The sequence below is a fragment of the Ciconia boyciana genome, chromosome 10 (genome assembly GCF_034638445.1).
Source record: "Ciconia boyciana chromosome 10, ASM3463844v1, whole genome shotgun sequence".
Lineage (NCBI taxonomy): Eukaryota > Metazoa > Chordata > Aves > Ciconiiformes > Ciconiidae > Ciconia > Ciconia boyciana.
In genome coordinates this window covers 39,713,614-39,726,605 of record NC_132943.1, presented here as the reverse complement: position 1 = coordinate 39,726,605, position 12,992 = coordinate 39,713,614, and the positions used below count along the sequence as shown (strand labels likewise).

The following is a 12,992-nucleotide window of genomic DNA, read 5'->3' as shown; positions in this document are numbered from 1 at the left end:
GATCCTCACATCCTGCACTTTCGTTTATTGGTGCTTTCAAAGTGAGTTCAAAGCAGACTTGAAGCATATTTAGCTTTTATGGAAAAGGGCAAAATTAACTGAAAAGATAATTAATTGGGGTCCCACAAGCGTAGGCTGACCCCCGCAGCAGGTTGCCATTGCTCCGACTCCCGTGCCAGGGATGCGTGTCCGGTCAGATGAGGCAGCACGGGCTTTGCCGGATCAGGTCCAGCGACTGGATAAATAACGTGTCTGCAGCTGAAATAAAAACCCACAATATAGCTCTCTTTGGTGCCTCAGCCACAGTCTAATCTTCCCCAATAGATGTTAAGAAGACTCGGTAGTGTTTATGAGAAACATCAGCTTCCCTAATCGTTCGAGGATCTGTTGTTCTGGGCAGAATGATGACGTTTTCACTGTTATTTTGTTCTGTTTCACTCAGATTCATTTGGCTCAAGTTGAAGGATGATTTAAGATGGCAAGAAACAATCTTGCCTTTTACTCCCAGCTGACAGGATAATTCTGGCTTTGCTGTTGGGAGCTTAAAATGCTTTACCTGTGCTCAGCTAATATTAGTTGTAATTAAGGGAACAGGTTGTCTAGAGCTCGTTTTTACAGTTCATCACCTGAAAAGAACCTCTAAAAATAACCCTTTTATTTTTGGTGTCATTTGGGGACCCTGTTTCTCTGTTTGCCTTGCGCACGCCCACCCGCACCCTCCAAAGTGGCTGCCCTGGCACGGCTGAGGGGAGCAGCAGCCGCCATATTGTGGCAGCCCCCTGAGGCGCAGCAGCCGCCCGGGGCAGGGCGGTGCCTCCAGGCACAAGGAGTTTTGGGACGTACAGCCTTCATCGGGTCTGTTGTCATCAAAAGGTAACGTGTTTTTAGGTTTAAAAACAAAATATTGGCTGTGTCAGGGAAAGTAGGGGCTGGTAGGAGTCTAGTTTATAGGCTACCGTGCCCACTTTTGGGGTGCAGGGCAGCGCTGGGCCTTAGGGACAGCAAGCTGTGGAGCACAAGTACTCATCTCCTGTCCAAAAATGTAGATGAAGAGCTTTTCTCAGGTAAGTATGTCAGACTTGAGTCCTGTGGCTTGTTGTGGTTTTAAAGCAGCTCGTGATGCTTTAGACTTGTCAAGGATTAATACTTTTTTTTTTTCCCCCACTACTTTTCTTTCCTGCTAGAAGTATGCTCGCTCTTATTTCAGGATCTGATGCCTAACAGGCGCAGTCAGAGGAGCAGGCACCTTTGGCTCTTGAATTCTCAGAGGTGTCTCCTCATCTGCTTTCAAACAGCCAGGCTTCTGCTCAAAGGGCTCAATGAACAGTGTCCCTTGTCCCTTTGCGATGGAGACCATGGGAGTTCAGCCTTTTCCTCATGCAAATCCATATGCTCATTCCCACTGCCATACCCAAACAACTTTGCGGAGCCAAAATGCGTTTACTGAAGCAGCAGGAGTGCTACGGGAGCCTGAGCCTGTCACTGCCTCACTCGATGGCTTCTTCACATGATGTGTCATGTCTCAAGAGCTGGTGACAAGGGAAGGCAGGATCGTGCTGGCCCGGAATTCCCAGTCAAAATAATGCTGTAATGGGGGTGGAGGGAGCCCCGCAAAATCAAAATGGTCAGCAAGCAAGACTGGAGGTTGCCAGAGTTCATTTGGTTTTCCCTGTTGGAAACTTTCAGCTTGTAAGTCCGTTGGTGATTAATCTGTGTCTTTCCATTATAGTTGTAGGTCATGGGAACTGACATGCAGTTATTTGTGTCCTTGGCTCCCTTTGTCTTTCCTGAGGGACTGACTCATGGGAAATGTATTTTTGTGAGGACCTCCAAACCTAGCAGGAGAATCAAACTAGGAGGTGACACTCAAACTACCACTGCTGTGAGCCACTCCACCTTCTTGGTGGGGTGCAGATTAACGCTGAAGCAAAAGCAGCTAAAATAGAGCATTAGGGTATCTGAGCTTATACCTGAGTTCAGGATACCTGAACAGGAAAGCGTTCAGCCTTGTATACAAAGGATGGGAGGGAGGTTCAAATTATGCCCAACCTTGGCATGAGTTGCAGAGGATCAGGCTGGCTGATCCCGTCTGGTGTGAGGATTTGTGAGTCTGCGTGGAAGCCAACAGGCATCTTTGGAGTGACTCCGACAGGGCTTAGAGTGAGCTCCAAGCGGGCGGGTGTCCATTTTCAGTAAGAATCACATCAAAACTAGCAGTGACTGGCAAAGTGACAGTGTCGGCCAGGAGTGGCTGTAACCTGAGCTGCCTGCTGCACTCCCAGTACGTTTTTTCAAGCTAGACCAGTCAGAAAGCACACCATCCTGCAAAACATGCTATTGCTCTTTTTCATTTAAATTTGAATTAAAAAAATAAAATAAAACCTCAAATTAATGTAACAGACCGCTAGATTTGGTTAGTCAGGTTGCTATGTTCTAGTAAATTAGAAACCCTTTGGTTTGATTTCATCATTTTGTTTTGCAAGGTTTAACATGGCAGTTTTTCCAGCAAATAAAAAGGTGTGGCAATACTGATGGAAGCCATGGGACTGGAAGGGACCCTCTAGCTCTTGTCAAAATATTTTCCATAATTTGTCATTTCAGGTGGATAAACCAAACAAACAAAGTAGCAAGGATTCTGGGTTAGGGGTGGCAGTTCACAATTATCAACAACAAAACTTTGTCCTTTTCTTCTCTTCTTAATTTTGGAATGAAGATTTGATGGTGAGAGTGTGTGTGTGTAATATCAGTGCCTTGCTGAATTAGCGCCCTTTCAGGTGGACTTGCTGTATGGCAGTAAACAAGAAATACCCTAAAAATAGAAAACATGGTTATAAGTGACAAAAATTGGCAGGGAGGACTTGGTCAGATGCAGTTTTGGAGCTGCTTTTAATTTTTTTCAACTCAATTCCAAGTTAAACATCCCTTTACATTAATTAGAGTGATCACAGTATCCCTAGAATATCAGTGGAAAAATTGAAGCCATTAATATAATTTTAATATTTCCTAAATTCTGAAGAGTGGCTAAAAAAGCCAGTTTAAGGAAATTTTTGTGTACAATGAAAAATTCCTGACCAAACTGGCTACGCTGAAATGTCTGAAAGCAAAGAGCTATCATGAAAGTGCTGGAAAGCCTCTGATTATAATGGAATCAGTGTCCCAGGGTATAATGCAGCTCTATATTTAATATTGAGCTACTGAACCGTACTTCTCAACCTAGCTCAACTCACTGAGTTCTCATCAAAGTCCTGTAATGACACTGTGCTCTGTTTAGATGCCAAGCAAGTCTTGAAATAGCTCCAGAGCTTTTTCAGCAGCTTCAGCTGAGTACAGACGTTGACTTTAGAAGGACAGCTAGTGCCTAGAGTTTGTGGCATATAAATCCTTCCTTATGTAAACTGCCACACTTGTTAATAATCTTACGAACTTTTATAAACCTAATTAAAAGGCTCTTGCACACTTACACTGAAATCCTGGCAGCAGCGCTGAACCAGCGAAGCAGAAGCCTGTCCTTTGTGCTGCAAATCCATGTTGCTTGCCTTTATTAATGATACGTACACAACACATTTAATTCGATGCCTGCTACTGTTTGCCTGTTTGTTTTTATTAGATATTGACTGGAGTCCCCATCATGTTAGTTATAGTTTGTGCACGTTACTCTAAGCAGAATTTTTCTTTCTGTGTACGGTTTAAGGTATTGACGTTGCCAAAGGGAAGGAAAAAGTGCATGCATCCACTTAAGCACACAAGTAGTTATATCAATTTCTGTCCATTAAATATACATACACAAATAAATATATGCGTATACAGTGGTTTCAGGCGGTTGCAGGCATGGAATTAGGTGAGATTTGAAAACCGTATTTGAGAGACCTTTTCCAACATGGAGGTCCTGTTTCTGGGAGCAGCTCTGGGCAGGAGCATCCCTCAGCCTGTGCGACGTCCTGCTGAGGGTGGTGGGGCTCTATGCGAGTGTTGAAACGACGCTTTTCAAAGGCATTTGCAGATATCTAGGCTGTTTATTTAAATTGCTTAGAATGAACTTTGTTTTCTAAAAAAGCATACTTTAAAATATTTTTTTTCTTTCTAAAAACATCTTAGTTTTGTTAATCTTTTGGACTTTGAAAAACTGTTTCTAGTTATTGGGTTTTGGGGTGTTTTTTCCCTTTACAACCCAGGCAATCAATTCCTGACTATGAGCAGGAGGGTTATTGAGTAGTTCATCTAAAGCAAACAAAGATTTCAGCCAACCTAAAGATGCAGCAATCATTTTGCTAAAGGTTTTGGTACCGGTTTTGATCAAAGTTTGGGATATATAGCAAGTATGGTTCCAGCACTTCCAAATGAAACTTGAAGTTGAATCTTTGTAAGTGTTCAGCGATTGATTTCATTCAGAAGTACAAAAGTGAGTGTTAATACATATGTGCTTTGTCTTTATTTACTCTGCCAAAGCTGCCCCCCATTTCTACCATCCGTTCCTGTTCGATGGTGAGCTCTTCCAGAGGGGTCTCTCTTACCCCATGTTGTGTCCCTTCAGTCTCACCGCGGAATATCCTGTACAACAGAGTTACTTGCAGACAGACCGTCTTATCTGAACTGTGGCATTGCCCCAGTGGATTCTGCTCATGTCCTGCAGAGGCCTTTCACCTGCTCTCTGCTTTGAGTTGTGCAAAGTCATCCTTTCGTGTATCTTTAATACTTACTGTGAATTTCTGCTCAAGTTTAATAAAATTGAAGAGAATGTCTACCTCTTTATTTTCTAGTTTTCCAACCAGTATCTCTAATAAACTCAGTTAAATTGAAACAGAAATGTGGTTAAAATCAGTAAGCTGAAACAGAAACCAAAGTTGTTGGGTTTTATTTTTTTCTTGGGTACCAGCGTCTCATACTAAAGCATACACTGTGTGAGAAATTCAGAACAATTAAAAATGGACCATTTCTAATGTGTTTGTTTAATTTTTGTCTTTCAGTCTATCCGAGAAGTCACAGGCTATGTTTTGGTGGCTTTGAATCAGTTTGAATACCTGCCATTGGAGAACCTGCGCATCGTTCGTGGGACCAAACTCTATGAAGAGCGATATGCTTTGGCGATATTTCTTAACTACAGAAAGGATGGTAACTTTGGACTCAGGGAACTTGGCTTGAAGAACTTGACGGGTAAGTGAAACTCGCAAATGTGATGGATCAGTTGCAAGAAAAGAAATGAGCTTGTTGAATATTTGCCCCTGTGCCCTCAGTCACTTACATCCTGCAAACAGCAGAGGTTCCACAAGAGTCTGGCAGTTGTACATTGTTTGAGAGGCTTGCTGGTACTTCATCTTGTTCCTTTTTTGGTTCACAACTGTACTTTTCTCAGTACTGATCAAAGGCTGTGTATGGAATTCATGCCAAGAGTGTTTTCGAAACAAAAATAGTTGTTGAAAGAGTAGATGAACTTTTTTCTTAGTTTCAAGAACATGAGCATGGTGGTTTCCTTGTGATCCTTGGTTATTGCATGTATGTTGCTTCAGGTGTTACATGCTTTCTGCCAAGTTAGCTTAGCTTTAGCATCTCCTCTGCCCTTGCTGCTCTCTGTGTCAGCGTTGCTGCTGCACTGGGGGGGAGGGGATGGGAGGGAGAGACTGTATCTTTGGTGTATTTAATTTTAGGGGAGAGGGAGGGGATGGGAGGGGGAGACTGTATCTTCTATGTATTTAATTTTAGAACTCCCTTTTCTAAGCAGAAGTAGTGTATTATATATAGTGAGAAAAGTGCTTATTTTCTTGAGACAAAAATGTAAGCCAAGTCCATGGTTTTATGTTCAACTGTAAATTCAGGGCTGGATCATGATGTGGGGTAGATCAACATTTCATTTCTCCCAGCTGAGGATCTACAGTCAGTGGCTTGGGAGATTAAAAATTGGCTAAATATCACTGGACTGTAACTTAATAAAGTGCAGGCAGTCACAAACTCTTTTTAGGGAGTTCACTGAAAGTATTTTATTCATACCTGGTTCCTCATCAGCTATGATCATTTCTACCGTAAGCCTTGGTGATTGTGAAATGGCCTTATTTCTGCCAGTGGCTAAATGCTGACTGAAAATCACTGACCTGAGCTGGATGTGAAGTTTGAACCTGAGTACAGAGAGGTGGGAGCCTTCTGAACTATATTTAGGCACCCTTCACTCTCTGCTTTTTTTGTGTCACAGTATTCAGAGGGGCACACAAGCGCTTACATTCCGTGTTGTTCAAGCCTCGCCGCACCATACAGCTAAGCTTTCAAAAACAGGAGGGAAAAGGAGACTTGAAATATTTTACAAAATAGTTTTGTCTGGCTCTTTCTGATCAGGCTCTTTCTTCTGGTCATATTTTTAGCGATTTTCTTTACTGAGACCATCATGCTGATATCAGAGTGCATTCCAAGGTCTCTAAATCCCTGCCATCTACTACTCTTCTCTCTATCACTGTCATAATCCAATTTCCTCCTCTTCTGTTCCCACGTTTTTTCCTATCTTTCTGATTTAGGGTGTTCATTGTGACTGTCTATGCCTTCACATAATACCGAGCCATAGCGCCGGGTAATAATAGTATTATCTGTTTCTTTTTGTACTTTTTCATGTCTGTGGGTCTCAAAATGCTTTGTAAAAGACATTAGGCTTGGTGAAACTGAGACAGAGAGGTGAGGCAAGGCCAAGGCCAGAGGAGGACTGGAACCCTTTCCTCTTGAGTCTGAGGCTGTTGTTCTGCCAGGAAGCGAGGGCTGTGTTTTCAGTACTCGTTTAGCCATGGCTTTGCTGCTCAGTAAGGTAAAAAAACCTTATCTTGTAGGCTCCAGCTCAAGATTTTCTTCTTGAACCAGCTGCCCCGTGCCAATAGGCAGTTCGTCTGACTCCAGAGATTCTTGCTGGAAGCCACTTTTACGTGATAGACACAGCACCAAAACTGCCCAGCAAATAGCTTGACTTTCTTTTCAAGTGTTGTAACAAAACCTGCCTTAGCTCAGCCTCTGAATCTTTCCTAACATGAGATCATCACAGCCACTTCATCTGATTTAGGTGTTTACAAAGCCTTCTGATGGGATTATTTGGCTCAAAATGTATTGTTGTCTCTTGGAAGAAAAGTGCCCTAATAACACTAACTTGTCTCCACTGAGCACTTAAAATAGCTTCTGGGTGCTGAATATGAGCCAGTGCATGCTTCAAAATACTCTTTAATATTTTCTGGATAGCATGTGCCAGGGCCTCATGAGTCTCTTCAGCAGCTGTTCTTTGACCATCTTGTATACTGGTTAAGATGCACCTGGCTATTTTAACCCACAACCTGCTTCTTGTTGCAAATGCTCTCCCTGGAGCTTATTAATACTTAATTTATTTTCCTAACACATCCTTAGCATTAGTAGCTGCATAAAAATAACAGGTGGATGTGGGAGTCAGTGGTGTTGCAAGGCTGTGATAGATCAGCTGTGTCTGAACCTATCCTGTGTCTACCAACTGCTCCATATTTACATCAGAATCAACCAGTGATTGGTTATTAAATTTAAGATGAAGCAGCCCCTGTGAGCTTGCATCCTTCAAGCTTCTAGTTCACTGCAGATTTCAAGAGATTGGCTTTGAATGATGCATCTCTTCCACTTGAGTAAAATATAAACATAACTCTTGCCTTGCATGTGAAGAACTGTCTTTCTGGGCCTTATGCCTTGTTCACAGAAGTTTGGGAAGTTCTGTTCTTATTTGTGCAGTGTCTGGGTGATGGGATCCTGAGGGTATTTCTGCCCAGTAGTGAACAATATACAAATACAAACACTACTCCCTGTGTTAAATAAATGAGGAAGCTGCTCTCACCTGCAGATTATCCTCAGACTTAACCAGAGACAGGGTTTCAGACTCCTGTGCAGTACCATTGCATTATTTTCAGTGTGTTGTTAACAGCTGTGTTTTCATTGTCAGACATCTCTAGCAGGTTTACATATTTACATGTAACTTTAAATGCTTGAATTTCCTCCCTTACACTATAAAAAAAATAACAGCTATGAAGGCAGTAAGTTTTGTCTCGCACAGAAAACATGATCCGGTTCTCACTCATGATGTCTGTCAACCCAAAAGGGAGTTTTGTTTGTGTAGCACAGGCAGGCCAGGACCACGTCCTAAAATTCATGTGACGCTTGCAAAAAATCTTTCCTATAAAAATCCTTTTCTTACTTGTTATAAAAACTTAGTCAATGGTTCCACAGAAGTGTCAAAAACAAACAGACCTTGAACTAATGAAGTGGCTGCTGCCATCTCAGCTGGACTCATCTCAGCTTGCAGATTCAGCTGCCAAGTAGCCTTAAAGTGAAAAGGAGGGTTTGACAGACTGAACATATTATTCAGCTGGAGATTAGCAGAATAACCAGTGCTGAGGGAGAAGGTATGCCACCTTCTTCCATTCATTGCCTGTGAGCTAGTGCAAATCATTCCTGTCTTCCCCAGGTAGCTAGGCAGTCAACCTTAACTTATCCAATGAAAGGGCATAATCATTGGTCACACTTTGAGTACTCCAAATACAGAGAATACCTGATGGTTGCGTTTCATTACGGCATTTATCTTCATGAGTGGGGAACGAGGGATAACTCACAAGTGCCAAAACCACTTATGAAGTATCCCATATTTTCCTCTGAGTGAAGATAAATAAGAGCGATCTACAGCAAATGATGTATCTTAGACTGAGCAGTGATAACCTCATCTCCCCTGTTGGCCTTGGGGACAGAGGCTCCCCCGCGTGTGCCTGTGCAACCATTGAATTCCTTTAATATATTACAATAAAATGGACTTAGCAGTGATTAGTTCAGTTACACAAAAAAGCAGCAAAATACGTGGTTTCTTATCTGCTTGTTCTGCAGGAATGCAGATACATGATAAATTAAGATAACTGAGGTTCAAGTGACAAATGCATATTGTAGCTGAAAGGATTTGGTCAATGATAGCCAAAGAAAGGAAATCTAGTTTGATAGGCAGGAGAATCATAGGGAAAGGACCATCTTCACTGGGTGCAGAAAGTGATCTGTTGTAAATTTGCCCTTCTACAGATTTTTGTAATAGGTTTTATTTTTTTAGGTTTTTATTAAATTTATTTTTAATTGTTCTATAAAACAAAATTTTAAAGTTCTATGATCATTTTTATAACATTTTAATTTTCTTTTTTTCCCCCACAAGAAATAGAAAATGCTAAGGGGTGCTTTAGAGGAGGGAGAAAAAGAAAGACATCTCTTATGAAAAAGGTTGCTTTTCAGTGAGTTTCTTGGGTTTTTTTTAACAAGGACTGCTCTTTTGCTATAATTGTATTGCAGCTTGATCAGGTTGGAGGGAGGGGCATGGGAGGAGATGAATTTTCTTTCAGTTTTTTTCACTGTGCACATTTTGGACCTACAGTGTTTTTGGAAATCTTATTTAGATGCCCGCTCAGGGCCTGAGCTCCTTCAGCGCTGTGTGACTGCACATAAAGCACTTTTGCGGCAGAGATTAAGGCCACCCCCTTTTTATTGGCTTGATCACAAAGCCCTCGGCCTGTGTCAGCAAGACCTTTCCTTGGACCACACGCACACTGCACGAGCTACTGCAGAGTTCACAGTGTTTTGAGATGCAAACGCCTGTGGGTGACACCCGGCCTGAGCAGACGAGACTGGGGTATGCTGATTGTGGCATATTCCTGAGTCACTGCGGCTTCGTACTGGTGGGGCGAGCTGGGAAGAAAGCAATATGTAACTTGCCTCGGGCTTCCTATGCAACAGGTGGGCAAGGCATCGCATCTCTAACCTCAGAGAGGTGTTGCTAGGATACATGGAGGAATGAGGAATTTGTTTAAAAAATCCCTTTGGTACCCTCTGCGTGCAGGGCTGCTGCAGGAGTTATCTGCCCTGTAGAAGAAGCTGCAGTGGCTCTGTGACTGCCCGGGGGTGCTCCTTTCCCTATATCCTTAGAGCTGCACGGACTACAGAGGCATTTCTATCCCAGCACATCTTTGCTGACCGGCTGGTGGGTAGGAGAAAAGAGAGGAGCACCTCGAGCACGGCTGTGCTTCCCTTGGGAAAGGAGGGCTTTTCTGTGTGGTGGCCCAGACCTCAGCAGCTCGCTGCAGGACCTGCCATGGGTTCCCCTTGCTCACCTCACCCCTATGGAAAGAAGGGCCAAGGCTTGTGGCTGCCCCCATGCTCATAAATACAAGTGTGCCTGCTAGCGCACGTCTGTCTCCTCTCCCCCAGGACACTGTTAGACTATTTCCTGGAAAAAAAAATTCCCCATTCCAGCTACTGCTCTCCTCAGACATTGTAGGCGTGATTTGACAGCCAGGAGAGTCCGGAGACCGATCTCTGCTGGCAGTCGGTACGCAGCCGCCCTGTGCTGAGCACGGAGGCAGTTGCTAGTGGGGATTCAGGCTGCTCCCTGCCAGCTGGCATCAGTGCCTGGGAACGCTTCCAGGCACTCCTCGGCTTACGGCTGCAGACGTGGCCCCGAGGAATCCCAGTTAAGGGACCTGCAGGCTGAGGAGCAACTGCCTCCAGCTAGCAGAAAATTGCTCACAGGTGTTATCAAGGCAAATAGGTGTATTGTATATGGCCAGAAATAAATACTGATTTTGAGCCCCATGAGATTTATACTCATGAGTTTATTATGTTCAGTAACAAGGGTGAGACATTGTTTTTTAAATTTCAGTAAGGCTAGAATTTTACACAATCTCTCTGAAGGATTTGGACATGCTTTTGTCATGCTAAATGGTATAAATAATGTCTGTGATTCTTTGCAACTTGTTGATCAACAGTTTATGCTCAGTTTTCTTTATTTCAAAGTACTGTTTTCAGTTCTGTCTCTAGTGTTAGAAATGCGCAACCTTGTTTGGAATGATTATGGCAAGGAATTAAACAAAAAGCTCATAATAATAATGGTATGTTGGTGAACGTTTTTAACTGGAAATTCAAAGGATCCCACAGAAAGTTGTTTGCTGGTATCCCCCCTGCCCCCCAATATTTTCACATAAACAATAAAATGCATATAGTGGATTGCAAATGGTCTAAAACAGTTTATTGAAAGTAATACGCAGAATGTTTGACGTGAGTCTCCAATGTCATGCAGCAGGGTAACTTTGCGTCGTGCAGCTTCTCCTGTAACAAAACAGGGCTTAAAATCACGGGGAGGAGAAACTAGGCCAAATCCTTCACTGGTGTAAATTGGCTTACTTCCTTTGGCTTCATAATGAACTGAAACTTAAATTGCCCTTTACTTTCTTCAGTCGATAATTTAATTCACGCTTTAATTTATAAGTTAACTAGTGCCTAACTCCCACTTAAGCCCTTTTAAGGATGTTGTGTCAGGGTGCTCTGTCAGGATTAATACCAGCTAATGATAGCTGACTCAAGGCATGTCTACACCGTGCAGCAGAGCTCTGTACAGGGATCCTTGAGCTAGCATCGAGCCTAGCTAGCTTTAGCAATAGCGTTAACCACACTACTTGGGTCCTGTGCTTGGGCTAAATAACCCGGCAAGGTGGACACAGCAGATTGCTCCTGTCTAACTATGGTCTCTGCAAACAGAAGCACGTTGTCCTGGGCTTTCAGGGTCTTAATTATATGGCTGCTGGGTAAAGAAGGGTATTGGACTGGGAGGAAGGACTGGAGTCTGGAGTAGATAGAGAAATCCTTCCTAGCCCTGTGGTAACCTATGCCTCTGCTGCTTTCTGTTATGAATCACCACTTCTACAACAGAGCAAATAATGCTTGCCTACTTTAATTAGACTAATTTTGAGTGTTTCATAGGAAAATGCTACTCAGACAGGATCTGGTGTGATGTGGAATTCAACTTTTAACACTGACAAATGTTAGTTTCAATGTCGTTATAAAATACATCCAGGTATGCTGCCATTGTCAGCTGATAATGCCATGTAAAATAATAATGCTATTCATTCTCTTTTTCTTGGCAGCTTCTCCTTTTCACCTCTCTGCAGTAGTTCTCTCTATCTGTGCATTTTTCAATTATGAAGTAAGAAATTCTCTGTGTTCTGGAGGTGTGAAACACCCTTTAGCTTTTTAGAAATATGGGCAATCAAGATAAATCCAGTAATGCTGAAGCCTTCTAGTAATGGAGTAGCTTTGCCTGACTTCAGTGACTCGAGAGCTTTAGCAGCACAGAGATTTCTCTGGCCACATGCTTCGCATGGAGTTAAACATCTGAACAGAATAATCCCTCCATTTCAATCACATGGGTCAGGAACGGGTGGCATTTCAAAACATCCAACTTTGGCAGACAGTCCGTGTTGAGCTACACTATAACCTAAGTAAAATGCCATAAGCATTACACTTGGGAAGAAATTGTACAGTTTATAGTGACAGCACTGCTGAAAAAATATATCCCAGCTCCCCACCTGCTTGGAAGAGCTGGGTTGTACTCCACAGCCCAGGCCAAGTTCTGGTCTTGGCTAAGTATTTTAGAAATTAAAATCCTTGCTACTCCAGTAGTATATCTTCTTCAGTTCAGATGAATGAAAGAAGCGTTAATTTCAGTGGGTTTTTTTCTTTTTCCTTTTTTTTTTTTTTCTCTTTCTCTCTACAGTCTTCTGAATTCATTGATTTACTTATTTCCTTCTGACAGGCTACAGCTGACAAGGAATTTGGTGCTTTTGTAAAATAATTAAAGTCTTGTGTTACATGGGGAATGTAACCTATCAGCACTCCCTAGCAAAAGGCAAGATAGTTACTGAGCAAGATAGTTCAGTTGCCACAGGGTGGTGGGCTCTCTCTGCCTGCCTGCAACGGGGATGTGAGCTGTGAGCCGCTGGTGGGGCAGAGGGACCAGCCTCCGGCAGTGTGGGGCTGCTGACGTCTAGGGCTCAAAATGGCATGAACCTCTGGGGATCAGGTGTCAAGTTTAGTGCCTTTACTTAAAGATCAGCAAACCTCAGCAGAGGCATTTCAGTGGCTTTGCAGCGTGTGTCTGCAAGGCAGTATATGTCTACAAGGCAGCGAATGCTTACAGACCTGGATTTAACCCCAAA

General features: G+C 42.9%; 1 protein-coding gene across 1 annotated transcript in view; it reads left to right on the top strand.

The window, feature by feature from the left end:
* The window catches only part of ERBB4 (erb-b2 receptor tyrosine kinase 4), a 400,745-nt gene that overhangs the window by 89,057 nt on the left and 298,696 nt on the right, over positions 1–12,992 (top strand). Inside the window, exon 4 of the mRNA XM_072874979.1 lies at positions 4,965–5,151. Within this exon, the coding sequence (XP_072731080.1) occupies positions 4,965–5,151 (187 nt within the window). The remainder of the gene's footprint in view (positions 1–4,964; positions 5,152–12,992) is intronic.